At 36.1% G+C, this 19,035-nt stretch overlaps 1 protein-coding gene across 6 annotated transcripts in view; it reads right to left on the bottom strand.

Moving 5' to 3' along the window:
* The window catches only part of MAPK8 (mitogen-activated protein kinase 8), a 128,410-nt gene that overhangs the window by 1,906 nt on the left and 107,469 nt on the right, over positions 1-19,035 (bottom strand). For 4 of the 6 annotated variants that reach the window (XM_036734729.1, XM_036734733.1, XM_036734731.1 and 1 more), the window contains 6 exons: positions 14,352-14,517; positions 11,046-11,117; positions 8,960-9,142; positions 8,647-8,771; positions 7,868-7,931; positions 6,128-6,205 (listed from right to left, as the gene is read on the bottom strand). In XM_036734729.1, the coding sequence (XP_036590624.1) occupies positions 6,128-6,205; positions 7,868-7,931; positions 8,647-8,771; positions 8,960-9,142; positions 11,046-11,117; positions 14,352-14,517 (688 nt within the window). Of the gene's footprint in view, positions 1-6,127; positions 6,206-7,867; positions 7,932-8,646; positions 8,772-8,959; positions 9,143-11,045; positions 11,118-11,476; positions 11,549-14,351; positions 14,518-19,035 lie in introns of all 6 variants that reach the window. The other 2 variants (XM_036734735.1, XM_036734730.1) reach the window with 1 other exon arrangement.

The raw sequence follows: 19,035 nt of genomic DNA, 5'->3' as shown, positions 1-19,035 counted from the left end.
TCCAGCGATTTTGGAGAGCAATTTGGAACTATGCCCAAAGGGCTATAAAAATGTTCATACCCTTTGACCCAGTAATATCACTTCTAGGGTTGTATCCCAAAGAGATCACACAAGTGGGAAAAGGACCCATATGTACAAAAATATTTATAGTGGCTCTCTTTGTGGTAGCTAAGAATTGGAAATCAAAGGGGTGCCCATCAATTGGGGAATGACTGAACAAGCTGTGGTATATGAAGGTAATGGAATACTATTGTGCTATAAGAAATGGGGATGATACGGACTTCATAACAACCTGGAAAAACCTACACAACATAATGCTGAGTGAGTGGAGCAGAGCCAGGAGAACATTATACACAACCACAGATATATGGATTCTGTGAGGACTAACCCTGACAGACTTTGCTCTTCTCAGCAACACAAGGTGCAAAGACAACTCCAAAGGACTCATGATGGAGAATGCTGTCTACATCCAGAGAAAAAACCATGAAGTATGAATGCAGATTGAGGCACACTTCATGCTCGCCTTCCCCCCCCTTTTTTTTCCTCTCTTTTGTTTTTGGGTTGGTTTTTTTTTTTGGTTCTGTTTCTTCTTTCTCATTATTCATTCCATTGGTCATAATTCTTCTCCACAACTTGACTAGTGTGTAAATTAATTCAATGCGAAGTTATACGTGGAAGTTATATGGGATTCCATGCCGTCTTGGGGAGGAAGTGGGGGAGGGAAGGAAGAAAATCTGGAACTCAAAATTATGTAGAACCGTGTGTTGTAAACTAAAAAGAAAAAAAAAAAGAAAAAGGAAAAAAAAAGAAACCTATTGCATAAAATGAGGCACACAGTACACTGCGGCACCATGCTTCTACTAAACAAACATAACCTATCTTGGAAGTAAGAGGGTTTTTCTGTAACGTTTTTATTAAGGATACTTCAAAATGGAAGCAAGAGGCACTCCAAGCTGAATGCAAAGGGAATTTAGATTACTGAAGTCTTTAATGAAAAGAATAAAATCTTCAAGTACACCAAGGTACTGTAGAACACAGTACAACAGACTGATCTGGCTACACCAAAGGTTTCATCATAGTTACAAATCCTAACCATTCAGCAAAAGCCTCCCACCACAAAAGGCTACCTGATAAATCAGGTACCCTTCATGTAGTTATACAAGATGATAAAAACGTTGTACAATATCTAATATCCATGGTCTCTGATTGCAGGCCTCTCTTTCAATTCTATTTCATCTTAATTTGTCTTCTTTCTGGAAAGTATACAACTTTAAAAAATGCTTAAAGCTGTTAAAATATTTAGTATTCAATGTTTAGGAGGAAAAAAGCCCATTTTTGTTCTACCAATGAAAATATGGATCATTATGCAGTATAAGAAAACAACTTTACTTGGAATGATTAAAAATGATGTGATTCCTAAAGAATGCTCCTTCCCTCCACTTCACCATTTACCATATTAGGCCAGAAAGGTGGTTTTGGCATGGGGAATTTTGCTAAAATTTTGTACATTAAATCTTGCTTTGGGCAGCAAGAAGGCAAACCAATAATCATCTAGAGAATGGTCTTCCTTGCACCTCACCCCACACCCAGGTTACACAAAATAGGTGCCATTTCTACTACACCAATTAGATGACAAACTATCTCATGTTGGCTCCTTATTTCTACCAATAATGTGTATCTAGGCCAGCAAATATGTGGGCATGCAACTCTATTTGCTACTAGGCAAATCAAAACATAGCTAGAGTGGTAAATATGCTGAAAAAATATAACATATTTAATCTAAAATGAAATGCTTTGAACTGTCTGTTGTGTTTGCCTAATCTTCTGGAGAGTCAGTTTATTCTTGCTGCTGTATTTTCTTACATTTTACTCATTCCGAAATGTTCTCTCCAAGCTTAGCCATAGTCCAATATTCTTTCCTCAGTCATCTTCTCTGCAATTTCTGATCCTGGGGACCACTCCCTTCCCTCCTGGGTGCTCTCTCTCCCTTCAACTTTCATGACTGTGCTCTCTTTTGGTTCTCCTACTTGTCAATCTCTCATCTCTCCCTCCCTCTCACCACCTGAAAGCATCTCCCAAAGACCTGTCTGTCTTGGGGACTCTCCTCTCTTCCTAGAACTTCTCTTGGTGACCTGATCAGCTTTCAGGGATCTGAATATGATCTCTAAGGACATAACACACAAATACATTTTGATCTAGCCTTTACCTCTTTCCCAAGTCTCCAGTCCCATTTCATTAACTTACCTGCTGGACATCTCTACTTGGATAACCCACAGGCATCTCACACTGAACATGGCCAAAAAGAAATTAATAATTTTACAGTGTGGTACATTGGACAGAATCTGAAGACCTGTGTTTGAATCCTAGCTCTGTCATTTACCACCTGAATGATTATAATCCAAATATTTAAACATCTCTGGGGCTTCAGTTTCCTCACCTCTAAAATGAATTGCTTGGACTAAAGGGCCTGTAATGTTTCTTCTACCTCTAATCTATGATTTTCCGATCTCCTTAAATCCATCTATTCACCACACTTCTTATTTTTCTTGCATGCACTTTCATCCTTCTAGTCACCAAGATTCATGACCTCTGAATACTCTCAGCTTTCCCTCTCCCTCACCTTGATATGCAATCAGTTCATAAGACATGCTGATTTCAATGCTAAAACATCTAGCACATTCCCTGCTTCATTTCACTTATTGAGGGAACTCCAGAATTCATCTAGTACAACCTGGTTTTACAGATGAGATAAGGTGAAGTGCAGAGAAGCTACTGACTTGCTCAGGGCCACTCTAGAGAGTAAGAGGCAGAAGGACAATTTAAACCTACATTGCTTTGAATCCCAAGTCGGTGAGGCAACATGGTAGAGTGGGGAAAAAATCAGTGACTTTGGAATCAAAACAGAGCATGTTGAAGGGCTTTATCAACAGTCTAACTGGTTTCCTTGTTTCTAGTCTCTCCCCTTTCCAATCCATTCTCCACTCAGACATCAAAACAATCTTCCTAAACCATGGGTGTGACTAGACTAGTCAGTCTGTTAAAAAGTTTTCAGGGGCTCCTTACTGTCACCAGGATAAAATGAAAGCTCCTCATCTACTGTTATAACACAATGACTAAACTGCTCTAGTCACATCAGGGTCAATGGAACAAAGCACAAGCCCCCAGGCCTGGAGTAAAGTATCTCTTTTCCAGACTAAGCTTGCAGCACTCCCTTCACACATTCTCTGTTTTAGTCCCAAGGGCCTCCCCTCCAGCCCATTTTTGACCAGCACACTTTCTTCTTCATGACTGTGTTTGTATCCTCCCCAAGGAATGGACTCATGCTCCCCCCTCCCGATGTCCCTCTCTTCAAGGCTGAATTCAAGAGAGCTGCCATTGACCCCTCAAGCTCAGTAGGAAGGTGCTCTTTCCTCACGTAGTATTATTGGTGAACAGGCCTTTCTCATCATCAGATCATACCCTCATGTGTGTCTTTGCATCCTCGAAGGTTGAGCATGATGTCTTACACACAGTAGGTGCCTAGAGAATTTTTTTTGGGTTGAATTAAACACTTGGAGATAGGGGAAGGGCATTCTGAGCATGGGAGACAGCGTCGGCAAAAGCCCAGAAGGAGAAAAGCAGGTAGTTCAGTTTGACTGGAACATCATGTACATGGAAAGAAAGAGACTAACAATGCTAGAAGCATCCTACATCTAGACTGTAGGGGCTCTGGAACATCAGGGTAAGGAATACAAGTTCTACTTTGTAAGCAACTTGGTAATTATTAAAGAATTGTGAGAAGAAAAGTACTACGAAAATAATTATACTTAAGTAAGATTAACCTGGTAGAGGTGTGAAAGATGATTTTGGAGAAAGAAAGCTGAGACAGGAAGACCTTACAGGAATTGTTACAAAGTCCAGGCCTGCAGTAATGAGCATCTGGGCACAAGGAATAAATGGGCCTCAGGGTTATTCAGATTATCATAGTTTAACTACTCCAACCCTCATCCAAGCAGTAATCTCCTCTACAACATCCCTAACAAATGGTCAATTACCCTCTACTGGAACAGGAGTGATGGGGAAATCACTACATTGCCCAAAATGGCCCATTTTATGTTTGGCTAGCTCTTATCGTTGGGATGTTTTTCTTTATATTAAGAGTAAATCTTTCTCTTAGTAATGTCTCCTCATTACATCTACTTCTGCTCTTTTTGAAAAAGACAGATGGGGAACAGTAAGATCTGCCCTCTCAAACAATGTCATTTTTCCTGCTCAGATACTCACAAAGAGTTAGAAGCCTACATGCACCAAGAAGTGTTCCAGTGCTAAAAGCTGGCCTGGGAGTACAATCATCTATAGCAAGACTATTCCCAATAGACAAATGCTGAGGGGAAGGGGTGGCTTCCAGGAAAACAGGCACACTGATGGTAGAACTATGAATTGGTTCAGTTATTCTGAATGGCAATTTGGAACTATTCCCCTCAATCAATCAATAAACATTTATTAAGTGCCTACTATGTGCCAGGCTTTGTGCTAAGTGCTGGGGATACAAAAAGAGTCAAAAGGTAGGCCCTAACCCACAGGAGTTCACCGGAATCTAACATAGGAGACAACATGCAAACAAATACATACAAACAAGCTATACACAGGACAAGGAAAAAAATAACCCCAAAGGGGGGATGGCACTAGGATTAAGATGGATTGCGGAAGATTTCTTATAAAATATGTGATTTTAATTGGGACTTAAAGGAAGAATTGAAGAGGAGAACATTCCAGGTATAGAGGACAGCCAGAGAAAATGCCGGGAGCTAAGAGATGGATTGTCTTGTTCATGGAACACCAGTGTCATTGGATCGAATATGTGGTAGAGAGTAAGGCATAAAAAGACCAGAAAGCTAGGTGGGCTAGGTTATGAATGGCTTGGAATGGCAAATAGAGAAATTTGTATCTGATTCCAAAGACGCCAGGGAGCCACTGCTGTTTATTAAGTGGGGGTGGGTTGGAATGTGTGTGACATGGTCAGATCTGTGCTTTAGCACAATCACGTTGATAGCTGAATGGAGGATATATTGAAGTAGAGAGAGATGTGACAAAGGCAGACCCACCAGCAGGTTACTGCAACCATCTAGGCATGGGATGATAAGGGCCTGAGTGTCAGAGGTGAGAAGAGGATGTATTCAAGAAATGTTGCAAAGGTAAAATCAACAGGCCTTGGAAACAGATTGGATGTGAAGGGTAAGAGATGGTGAGAAGTTGAGGACTGACATCTGGTTTGTGAGCTTGAGGAAGTTCAAGGATGGTGTTGCCCTTTACAGTAACAGAGAGGGTGGAGGTCAGGGGGACGGTTTAGGGGGAAAGACAGTGAATTCCGTTTTGGACATACTGAGTTTGAGATATCTACTAGGTTTGTTCTAAGTTACTCCATGGTCTTGCCTGACACGTAAGAAGCCCTTAACATATGCATGGTGCCCTGCCTTGGGGGAGCCTAGCAACACTTATGTTACCTGGCCTCACAGGGCTAATGTGACAGATCCCCTAAGTAAAAGCCTCAATGCATCAGTAAATATGAGCTATTAACATCAACAGGAGAAAGAGAAGCAGCTGGCACAGCCTGGCATACTTTCCTATAAAAGATGAGATTTCAGTTGGAACTTAATGAAAGCCAGAAGTCAGCAGGCAGAGTTGAAAAGGGAAAGCATGCTAGGTAGAGAGGGGAGCCAGGGATGGAGTGTCTTATTCATGGAAAATCTTGTTCAATGCATTTTTAAAATTTCAGTGCATTTAAAAAAAAAGGCTGAACCAAAATCACAGAAATATAGAGCTCAGGTCAAATAGCTTTAAGGTAAATCAATGTCAACTGAAAATGTTGTGATTTCATGGTTCTGTCACCTAATGAAGCATCACTTATTAGATGTGTGCTGTAAAGCAGTATTTTTAAAAAGCTAGTTAAATAGCCCTGAGCATTGATTTGAATGGATGCATTACATACTGACCACCTCTATTATAGGACACTAAACATTCCTTATGTATATGAAACTGTTAAGTACAAATGAAGTAACTATAATGAAGGAATTACAGTTTTAGACTCATTGAAAAGTGGAAATAGAATTAATAAGCTGTTTTGAACTGAGCTTATATTGTAACCAACCTAAAGGAGCTGGCTGACCCCGTATAACTCCATTCTTAGTTCTCTCCTCCAAGTCCATAACTTCCTTGTATATCAATTCTGAAAAAGAAAAAGAAATAGTAAGCTACAAAAGCCAATTTCATACCATAGGTTCGTTAACAGGGATTTTTATTATGGATAACAACAGTCAAGTATAGTAAGTGACATTTTGAACACATGTTCAGTTAGTGCCAATGATGAGCTAACAGAAGATGTTTTGAATTTTCCAGGATTTACAGTAAGGGACCTAGAGGTCTAGGCTGAACTGGGTCTCCTTCTATTATGTCTTTTACAGCTGGTTTAGGGCAGTGCTGGGGCAAGAAGCTTAAACCTATCATGGAAAGGATAAAGGACAAAAACCAAGGCACAGAATTCAACGGATGGCAGCTATCACATTTGATAGGATTAAGAGCTAAGTCCCCATAAGAATGAGGTCCTTCCTTACCTCTAGGAGCCATTTAACTTTCAAGACTCACAATAATAGTGAAGCTCAATATATAGTTTGGGTGGCTTCTGGTGTCACAATTTTGGGTATCAAAGTTATAATAAGATATGGTTTAAAAAACTGGCAAGGGACAGAGGATGTCAAAAATGACACAACAGAAATTTTCAATTATCTAGCATGAAAAGCTTTTGTAAAAAAACAAAAATAAATACAGTTAAAATGAAAAGAGAAACTGTTGGGGGTGGGGTGGGGAGGCAAACTTCTATCAAATAAAAGCCCAATATTCAAGACACATAGGGAATGAGAGGAATTTATAAGATGAAGAGTCATTCTCCAATAGATAAATAGGCAAAGGATAAAGTTTTCAAAAGATATGAAAATTACAACCATATGAAATATTGCAAATCATGTACAAAAGAAATCTGAAATTTCATCTCATAGTAAGTAAATACACAAAGATGATAAAAGCTGGAAATTAAGTTGGAGGGGTGTGGAAGGTCAGGAAGGTGACACAGCTGTGAATTGGTTTATTTTGGAAATCAATTTGGAATTATATGAGAAAGGCTGCTCAACTGTTAATACCTTTGACCCATAAATCCTATTCCTGGGCACATATTTATATCTATCTATATAAGGAACAAAAAAGTTCTACATATTCTAAAATATTCATAACAAAAAAAAACACTTTGGAAATAAAGTTAAGTACCCCTCAATTGCAGACCACAGGAACAATTAGTGGTACGTAAAATAATGCAATACCATTGTGTGCAAGAAACAATAAATATAAAGAATTCAAAGAAAAAAGGGAGCACTTCTATGAAGTGACCCAAACTAACACAGAACTAGGAGAAAAGCAGATGATGATAATGCAAAGAAATACACTAAAATATCAGAATTCAAATTCCTCATGTCTACGTAGTTCCAGAGACACTCCAGGGACTTGCCTGAAGTTGTACAAATAAAAGCTAGTGTTGAAGTCAAGAAAGAATTTGGCCATAGGCAATGAGGTAAGACGGGGGCAAGCCAAACTAAAAATCATACACTATTCATTTAAACCAGAAAATATGGGAATTATTTTTAGTAAACAGATGACCTATTGTTTCCATAACTATTAAAACATATAAGACATAAATACCAGTTAGGAAAGAAGTGGCACGGGTATTTAAATCGTCTGTGTAGATCTACCTTGCCCAAATGAACAGACTGTGAAAGCAAACTGGCCTTTGAGTTTAGGCGCTCCATTATCTCTAAGTTTTTTGGATTCATTTTACCCATACCTTTCCACTCTTCTATTGTGTGCTCCCTTTCATCTAACTGCTTGTCAGGTATCTTTGGTGGAGGCTGTAAGAGATGAGGCAGCAATAAGTAACTCAGGTCATTAAAAATTGGGAAATAGGTGAAGAACTCATAAAGGTAATTTCCACTAACACAAGTCATCAAGTTATCTTAAAATCATAACCAGCCAATATTCAAACAACTGCAGGTAAAAATGGAAAGTTCTGAATAAATTATTGGTACCTTTCTCATGGTACACAGACTGAGGATTCCCTATCTCTCTGAGGAAAGTCAAAAATTTACCTTCCCTTCTACTACCACTAGAATTCTAGGATGTCTAGCTTTACTTAAACCAACTGCAATTTACTGTATTTTATCAGGACCATGGTTCAGAGCTAGGGGTCTCAGGAGACTGGAGGTGCTCCACAAATCCCCTCTTTGGGGGTGAGGGTGGAACAGTAAAAGGAGTTTAAAAATAACATTAGTTCAACAAGTGATAGTATCCTTATATCTCTCTTCTAATAGCTTACTCATATTATTAAACAAACAAGCCAAAAAAACTTTAGAAATCCCCCCTTCTGAAACAAACAACTTACATCATATACTAATTAGATACAAAATATTTACACGAAGGTATATCTGTTAATCCCTAATGAATATGCCATTCAACTACCTTTTGTTCCCCAAAAGACAAAAACAAAATGACTATTAACTCATAGGAGGAGAGTGTATTTTATGTCTATCTCATCTCTGTATCCTAAACATGAAGAAACAGACTCACCGCTTCTGCTTCTGAAGGATCATACCAGACATTGATGTATGGGTGCTGGAGAGCTTCATCCACAGAGATTCTTTTAGATGCATCGATAACCAGCATTTTTGACAACAAATCCCTTGCCTGACTAGCTGTAAAAGTAACAGCTTGCATTAGTGCTATATGCATTTTCTTGCATTATTTCCATGTCTAGAAAACATTTACTAGGACCAAGAACTTCTACATTTATTATAAAAAACACATGCATTAATGTACTAAGATTTAATTGAGAGCAATTCTGGAGGTCATTCTGAATTTTTAAATACTTAAAAAATGATACCTTTAAGTTTGTTGTGCTCTGAGTCAGCTGGGAAAAGTACATCTGGGAAGAGCTTCTCAAAGCTATATCCAGCATATTTAGGTCTGTTCTCCACATAAGTCCTTACTGTTGGTTGTAATTTCTTCATGAACTCTGGGCATGGTGTTCCAAGTTGTTCAATAACTTTATTCCACTGATCAATATCTAAGATCAAGCAGCTAAGAAAAATACTCGATCGATATACATTGGCTATAACATATCAAAATGATAACAATGACACTCCCTAAAATTCACAAGAAAGGATGTGAAGATAAAGAAAGCTTTACTGCTATACTTTTTAGGGTAGTGATAACAAGGGAAGAAAAACCAATAAATTAACTGAATACCAGTTGAGGTTTTTACATTGATTTTACTATAAAAATAGAGGAAAACTTTCTTACTATGGCTAAATCAAAGAAGAGTGATAATAACAATTTATGAAAGGCTAGCAGGTATGGGGTCTAAGTGCAAAAAAACCATAGGAGAATGATCAATTTCCTTTCTTCTTAGAGGACTGACCATAAATGCTAGTGAGTAATAAATCTCTTCTTCTAAATCCAGCAACTGCATTTATTGGATCAGAAATGCTATGGAATCAGTTACTGTAAAAGGATTTTTCTTTACATTTATATATAATAACATTATCTTCTAACAATAATAGCTCCCATTGACCAAGTACTTTGCAGAATGATATATATGTGTGTATATATATATGTATATATGAAAAAGATGATATATATATATATACACATACATATACACACGCACACATATACATATACAATTTCAGTGATTATAAAATGCTGAAATCCTTCCAGAAAGGAGATTTACTGTTTCTATCACCTGTGGAACTTAGGAACTACTTTTAGGAGATCTAACACAGAAGGTCCCTAGTAAGGCCAACCCCCCACCCCATAACCTAATAAAACTAGTTTCTATTCAGGATTATATTCAGAAATTTTGCAAAGAGTCTCTGAAAAAAAAAACATTCTAGGACACATAGAAATGTAGGGAGAGACAACTGTTCCTTTTTCCTAACAGTATCATTATCTGGCTGTTCTATCAACTAACATTTAAATGATCAGCTGGTGGCAATTTGAAATGGACTTCATATACTAATACTATCTGGTCTTGTGTGAGAGACAACTCAGTCAGCCAGACACAGAGGATGTAATAATGCTAGAGGATGTTAAATACACCTATCTCCTTCCTTTTCACTCATCAATACTACCAATGAAATGGGTTCTGCAAAGTATTCTGCTGAGACTCTCCAAATGACAAAAGCAGCTCTGGACACTACGCTATACAGCAGTTGGGAACATCCCTTACCTCCTTATGAATAATTGGAGTGGGGGTGGGGGGGCAGAAAGACACTTCCAGCTAAGGCTCATAGATGTCCAATGGGGCCATGATTAATACACCTAATTCTACTATACCTTCCTCTAAACAGCTTTAAGCAATTCAATTTGACAGAGAAATACACAGCTGATTACTGTTAATATAACAGGTAAAAAGCAGACAGATGGACAAAATGTGCTCTTAATGAATTCTAATCTAATCAACATCCCCAAAAAGCAGCACTCCTCAAATACTTGAGATGAAAGGATCAATGAGTTAAATTCAATAAGGGACAACAACAAAAACAGCACACAGACACAAAACATAAAACAAAAGAAAAAAACAACAATGTATGACCAGAGGCAATGGACAGTTTTAAAATTCATGACATTAAATCTATTTCCTAAACACTTCTAAATCTATTCAAGTGATAGGAATATTAGAAATTATGAATGAAAGCCATGCTTATTGGTTTTGGTTAAATAAACAAATCCAAAGCCCATGATAAACTATAAATAGATAATTATTTGCACTTTAGCATTTTTTAATGATATAAAACTACAAATATAAGAAAGGTCTATATGTAGTCTATATCAGCTGGTGGTATTCTGAAACAGTAATTTAGCATTACCTCATTAACTGCATAAGTGACAAGATTACGTTAAACTGACCAAGCTGAAGTTCATTTTGACCTTTCAAAAACTATAATGTAGGCAAAAAGTAAGGATACGATCTGTACCTGGGAACAAAACACCACCTTTGATCATTTCTCCCATGATGCACCCAACTGACCAAATGTCAACTGAAAACAAAATGCAATGACATTAACAGAAAGGTATTGGCTAAAGTAAAAAAACAAAACAAAAAACAACACACTAAAATAAAATCATACACATAATATGATATATTCAAATTATAAAAAGCAGTGTAAAATGAAAATGAGTGACAATGAATGGTGCTCTGACTCCCAGCAGAGACTATGTCCTACTGCTAGGTGCAGCCTAAAAAAATGATTCAACTTCTCTTCAGAACAATTTTTTGAAATATACAACAACAACAAAGTTTCATGTCTATTTAAAGAAAATTGGACCATAAGCACTTTCATGACAGAGCATTAAAGAGTGAATCACCAATCAAACTGCTGCAGCCGCACAAGGATACAGTCCCTTCCTGGAAAGAGGATTTTGTGGCAAACCATTTCTCCCATAATGCACCCCACAGACCATAAATCCACTATGTTTGTAGCACAAAAGAAGGAAAAGCAAAGCAAAAGGTCATTTAAAATTAAAGAAGCATAACATGATTGCATTATATAAAACTGCTGAAACTTATCACAGAAAAAAAGGAAATGATTTCAGTTTTAATTAATGGAAAGATTCTAAATAAAAGTATTTTCCAAAGAATTTTGTTTGATTCACAAAGGAAAATGTGTACAGCCTTTTAATTAAGTTTTTAAATTTAAAGTGAGAGCTCTGCACAGCGATAATACAGTAAAAGGGAATACAATTAGAGCATACAGTGATCAATTTTTGGAATTTTGGAATAATGAAACAGAAGCCAATGAACTATAACATGTAATGCTATAAAAAGATACAGTCAAATTAAAGAAATCCTTCTCTCATTTTGAAATTCGACTGTGCATTGCACTCTCTTTAAGTCAAATGAACAAAAAAAGCATGAGCAGAAATAATTTAGCATATTAAAATATCCATTAACATTAAAATTAGTTATGTTCCCATAAGTAGACTAAAATTAGCTCAAACTATTTCTTCAATAAAGCAATAATCTCTTACTGAAAAGAACTAAAGATCTAATGGTGCTAATGAACATCAAAACAAATTTCGTAACATCAAAAAAATTCTGCCTTAAAATATACGTATAAGACAGCATTCATCTAAAATTCTTTAAAGACTTTTACAATGGCTTTATTTCACTGATAGTTCATAAGTACTCTATCATAACAGGACTAAACACAGTATATGTTAAGAGTTTTCTTGACCACATTATATAAGAAATTTTACTAATTAATTTATAAAAATGACTAGTTTTAGGAAAGAATAATAGCTAAGGACCAAATATACAATTATCTTTAAAAGAGCTCAAAGAATTTTTTTCTTTCAAAAACCAAATCTATATTTATACATGTAAGTTATTCTTTGGTTAAAGAAATCAATTTTGGATGGCAGTAGTAGTACAGATGCCTAAAACAATGTCACGTAACACACAACTGTTAGTGAGTTTCTCTTTAAGAGAGGCAGCAACAAAGTGAAGAGGAAGCAGCACTAGACTGGGAGCCGGGTCATTCAGCTTTGAGTCCGGCTCTGCCGCTAACTAACCAACAATGTCTCCATGGGGAGGTCACTTCAGTTCTCCGGTGGGTGCTCAGTTTCCTCTTATGTAAAATGAGGAACGTGGATTAGCTGATTTTGGCCCTTCTAGCCGAAGGATTTGACATCTGGATTTAAATTGTTTTAACAATCACTGACCCTATCCAATTTTAAATGAGAATCCCACTGAAGCTTAATAAAACTAATCCACACATTAAAGAAACATGAAATTTGGGGGTTTCCACCTGTTTTCAGTAAAACACACAACACACACAGACATACTCTTGAACCTGGATAGTAAATAAAAAAGGGGCTTGGAAGGTTGGACCAGGAAATGAGGGGAAAAGGGAGAAGAACAAGCAAAATGAACTGGAAAACCCTAGAAACGTTTGCATACACTCTGTTTAGAGTTTGAAAGCCCATGATCTTTTAGAAAGGAGATCATAGGCAGAAATATTAACTTCATCTATGCTGATGGAGGATCTAGGGATTAATGAAATGTTGGTAATTTCTTATGATCACTTATTAAAAAATAAAATCTATTTTGTTAAGCTGAATAATTTAGAAAAGAGACTTAAAGGAATGGTTCATAAACCAATCACTAGAGTGCAATTAAGTGACTTTTAAAGACTTCTGACACTATGTATGTAGCCTATTTTATTAATTACTTCGTAGTTTTACATAAACTATCACAGACTTTTGTTAAACGTTCTCGACATATAGTTCTTCTTTGTATGCTTTAATGGTTCATCATTCTTAAGAATAAAAAGCTTTCAGAAAAACGCAGCCATGGGCCACAATAGATGCTTTGTGAAATAAGATGGTGAAATGCTGGAGCAGCTTGTAAACCCACAGATGCATTTTATATTACATTCATTTTGAAGTTATGGTGTCTCAGCAGTTTTTAAAGGTATAAAATGGAGATGGTTTAAAAATAAGATTTTAATTTAATCCCCACCCCCATTCAAAACACGTTAGAGACAAGTGAAGGGTACTCAGCCAAATATCTAACTCACTGTCAGTTTCTCAGAATACATTCCCTCTCCCACCAAATTCACCAACTCTTACACTTTAATGGATTCTGAAGTTCACTAGGGTTATACCTTAGAGAAAAAAAAAATTACTATTATTGCTATTATCATGGCTACGAGGACCAGGAGTTAAGGTTGTTTTGTTTTTTTGTGTATTCACAGAGAGAAAAAAAATTTTTTTAAGAGTTTTACATTTTTTATTATCAGAGAATAACCCAAACAATGCTCAGAGGTTGGTGAACCTAGAGAGTTCAGTAGGCTGGGAAAATTGAAAAATGCATTTTATCCTTTAAAATCTTACTAGTTAATCTTACGTCAAGACTTTGAAAATAGGGTTACCTTCATTACTACTAAATGATCAATAATGTATGCTTTGCTAAGGTTAATTTTTGAAATGCTTATTTCTATGCTATGGTTAACAACATATACTAAAGGTGAAGAAAATTGCTTTGGTAGTACTGTTTGTGTGTGTTCATGTTTACATGAACAGGATCCCCAGATTTTCAAACAGTGATGAAAAAATTACTAGTTAAGTTTCATAAAATCTGCACAACTGCACACAATTAGTTTTGAACACTAAAGAGATTACACAGGTTAAAACATTTACATTAGAAATATGATGTTCAAAAGGGAAAATAAATTATAACTACATTTCAAAGAAATACTATGTTTGCTGACCGTTTTCTTTGTAGCCCATCCCTAGGATGACCTCGGGTGCTCTGTAGTAACGAGTCACTACATAAGGTGTCATCATAAAACTAGTTCCTGCAGTTCTGGCCAGTCCAAAGTCAAGAATCTTCAAAGTGCAGTCTGATTTTACTACTATATTACTGGGCTTTAAGTCCTTAAAAAGAAACATCATAAATGACTGCTATGACATGTATAAACATTTTGCAGTTCACATTTAAGATACCACCACCACTTGAGAAAAAAATTTAAAGGTAGTCAATCCATGTTTTTGTTCATTTATCTCACTACAAATGTATTTCCTCATAAATTTAATGCAAGTGTCAAGTTCCCAAAATATGATTTCTTCATGGAATTTTCATTTGATAAAACCTGTTTAACACCTAGAATATTGAAGAAATTAGAAGTGTTTTAAATACATTATAAATTAGAGTTAGGCAGAAAGGTTAGTTCTAATATATGGGATTTGGAGAGGTCATTAAGAGGAATTAAAAGCACATACAAGTACCATTATGTTTTAAGACAAAGACAGTCAATTTAAAAAAAATTTACCCACCTATGACTATTATCATGAGGATGCTATACATGGATTCCATTTTTAATCACCACATATGCATTATTCCTACTACTCAAGTCTTCAGGGTGTGTCTATATTAAGTTTTTCAACAAAATCTCTTCACTGAAAATAGTGAGTGGGTCACACTGTGTCAATCTAATCATCCAATGTTACTCTTCCTTTCAGATGAGCAGGTACACATCTCAAAACTGCCTAACATTTTAACAGTGAAGAGGCAGATCTTTACATCACTGGTTTCTCACTTAAAGCCTTGAAATCTATTGATGGGAAAAATTTTAAGCTGGCCTAAAAAGTCTCAGCCATTAGGAAACCTCCAGCCTCCATTTACAAGGGAAAAAAAAATAATTTGACCCTTGTAAAATCATCTCTGAACCAAATGTAACAAACTCAGTAGTTAATGTCTCACAAACTTTCTGCAAGAAACTCTCCTAAACTGCTTTACCGTTCAGTGTCTATTATAAAAGGCAGCGAGACAAAAATGATTTTTGTGGTTAATTTACAACCCATTAGCCCTCAAGGTTCTCATTTCATTACTGAAGTGGTGCTGCTCCAAGAGCTGTCAGGTATCAGATGAAGATCCGTGGAACCAAGAAGCAAAAAAGGGGAAAAAAGATCTGATGGATCTATTCTATTACTTCTATGGATTTACATATATTGGATTTTAGTTAAAAACTGTCAGTGAAGATTAAAATAAAAATAAATTTTATATAAGGGCAGTGTCCTAGTTATTAACTTTAATGTTTCTATATGTCACAAAGTAGGTGTGTATGTGCATTATGCACACATACATAGGTATAGTTTTTAATTCATTCTAATATGCAGTGAAGGACAGACTTAACAGACGCATCTAATCAGGTAACAGTGAAGCTCTATGATGCTAGGTTTACAGGTAACCTAATAATTGAGAAAAGGATTTATATTTTGAAAGTATAAAGGAACCTTTGAGCTTAATGAGTAACTCGAGTATAAACTTCACTATTTCAGGCCAAACTGAAAACACTATCATAAACCTATTATTTTATCTGTGAGGTAAGACTGAGTATATGCTCAATAATAAATATTACAAGTTGGGTAATGATTGATATGATATAATTTGAACAACTGAATAATGTCTTACCTGCAAATAAACAAAAACAGTATATTTTGTACAGGTAAGAAAAAAAGGGTCAATATCCACATATGTCATTGGAATTTACATACAGAAAAAAATGAAAGCATGATAAATTTAATGAAATCAAACAACTTAATTAGCCCCTACTATTGCTTATGACAATGAACCTTTAGTACCAGGGCACTGGAAAGTATCATGAAATTTAGTCTAACAACTCAAAAGTAGCCTTTCTTAAAAAAAGTATAAATACTGACACAATGGACTGAAATAAGATATAAACTATGACCATTTAATGATGAAGGAATCTGAAGAGGAAATAATTTATGGGTTTGGGTTTTTTTTTTTTTGGCGAGGTGAAGTAGCATAACACCACCCTCCCCAACCTAAGTGATTTAAAACACTGTGTATTTTCTTTAATGAACTTTTGAAAAGGCTCTTTTAAAAAAGTGAGAGAACGTATGCTAAAAATTGTCTTCTAAATACAGTGATGTAGTAAATTTGGAAAACCTAAGGCCTAGTCTGAGCTTTGACACTAACTAGCCATATGAACTTGGGTAAGCCAATTCTATTATCTTTAAAATGTGGTTGTTTGTGTGGTGAAGCATGCAACTTCACCATTTAAAGAAGAACTTGCTAACAATTACAATTATATTAAAGTAAAATGTGTTGCCTTTGGAGATAGTGCAGTTTCCTTTACTGGAGGAATGGTTCAAACAATGGCTGGATAACCACTTCTCTGGGATACTGTAAAAAGGATTTTAGTTCAGATATGGATGGACAAGACAGTTTCGGAGGTCTCCTTCTCTGAGATATGGTCCCTTCTACCTTTAAAATTCTATGCTTTTGACACCAATATGAACCAGAGACTGCTGAAGCAAGCTGTGATGTTACATAATTAAGTACTGCATATATATACATACACACACACACACATACACATAAATGTATATGTCTGTGTATATACACATACACACATATACCTATAGCACTGTAATATGCCAGTCCTACGCACTTCCAGGAGCTATCTTATTTCTTTGTTCAGTAACAACAATCCAATATTTTTTGTCCCATCCTTCCCCCAATTTTTGTTTAATTGTGGTGAAAATCACAAAGCCAGCATATGTATTTGTCAGGGAAAGATGGTCTTTTTTAATAAAAAAAAACAGAACCATAAAATATGAGGTTCCCTCAAAGAATAGTAACTAAAATTCTTCCAGCAAGACCAATCACAAAAGGTTTTATACACACAAAAATAGAAAACAATATTATAAACACGTCAGAAGTCAACCTTGGGAAATAAATAGGTCTCTTAAGTGAAATTAATTTGTTTTGACATTATATGATATCATCCTACGCCTGTCAAAATGCTACATATGGATACTGATTTCTTAAGCTATGCTGAATGCATTCTCATTATTTATGGGTATACACATGGCCACAAATTACTCTTATTTTAAAAACAGAGATGCATAAATGCAAACTTCAGGTAAAGCATTTTCTATAGCAGAAATTTATATGACAGCTAAGTGGTATGGTGGGCAAAGTGCTGAACTTGGAGTCAGAAGACCTGAGGTGGAATCCTGCCTCAGAAACTTAATAGCTGTGTGACCCTGGGCAAGTCACTTAACATCTCTCTGCCTCGCTTCTGAGTCCTCATATACAAAACTTGAGTCATAATAGCACCTAGCACAGCATAGGGTTGTTACAGCAAATGAAATAATGTATGTAAAGCTAAATTTAAAAAAACCTTAAAACACGATATGTTAGCTGTTTTTATTATTATCTGGTCTCTGCTACAGAATACTGTAACACACAAAATGTAAACCACAGAACATCAAGAGGTCAAAGCACCTTTGTGCAAAAGATGCGTAACATATATTTCAAGATACAATTTACTACTGTTATCGCTTAGGATAAGCTGAAAACTTACAATGCCATAGGCAACCCCCAAATTTACTTATATTTGATTGCGAGGTAGTATGGCTTTGTGGATAAAGACCTAGTGTCAGAGGCAGATCTTGGCATTTCTGACTTCATAACATCTCTTATCTACTTTCCCTTTGGCCACCATTCTAGCTCTGAGTCTCGTCACCTCATGCCTGGATCACTGCAATACATTTTTAATTGATCTCCCTACCTCAAGACGCTATCCATTCTCCAGTCATTCTCCACTCAGCTGCCAAAATGATTTTCCTAAAGCATCAGTCTATGTCACCTTAATAAATTCCAATGGCTCTTTATTACTTCCAATATCAAATCGGCAAAATCACTTAGCCACTTAAAAAGTATGAAAGGCCATAGCAACAAATCACAAGTTTTGACAATTCATAGTATTACAGGATTGTAGGTCCTCAACGGGTTACCTAGTACAGCCCCCCTCATTTTAATGAGAACCAAGTAAGTCTGCCAGAGGTGGGATTTGATCAGAGATCCTCTTACTCTGGAGCCAGTGTTCTTTCCTCTACACCTTGTTGCCTCCTAGGCTCAAGTACAGGCCCAGTAATGACTGCCCTTTGCTAAGACTAGTCTGCTTAAGTTTGGAGGTGGTCCTCATTAGAAGTTTGGCAGGTAGGCAACAATTACTTTGACTGAAGCAATTCATAAAATCATTCATGTGAAAGGGTTGTGCTCTGTACTGGTGGAAGGATTACCCATACCTATGAAATCAGAGCTCTTCTTAAAGTATTCAAGTCATGGAATATCATAATTCATACAGCTTAACATATAGGAACTTTTATTATCAAACAGAATATAACTAGGTTTCTAATGTCTTTTTAATTAATTATTATGCTCTGGCATACCTTTAATCTGCATGGCTTCAAGTTTTTTCAAAGGATGTATGCTTATACATGAAAGTATGTTACAGCTGAAAGTAGTTAATTAGTAAATTTAACCACTATATTTAAATGAATTATGCAATATTTTACATATTATAATCTCCTTTGGAGTAAATTAGTGAAATAGAAGAAACTTTCTTTGGAAGGGGG

The sequence above is a fragment of the Trichosurus vulpecula genome, chromosome 8 (assembly GCF_011100635.1).
Source record: "Trichosurus vulpecula isolate mTriVul1 chromosome 8, mTriVul1.pri, whole genome shotgun sequence".
Lineage (NCBI taxonomy): Eukaryota > Metazoa > Chordata > Mammalia > Diprotodontia > Phalangeridae > Trichosurus > Trichosurus vulpecula.
Note: the sequence above shows the minus strand (reverse complement) of the source record. Positions and strands in the feature narration are given on the sequence as shown.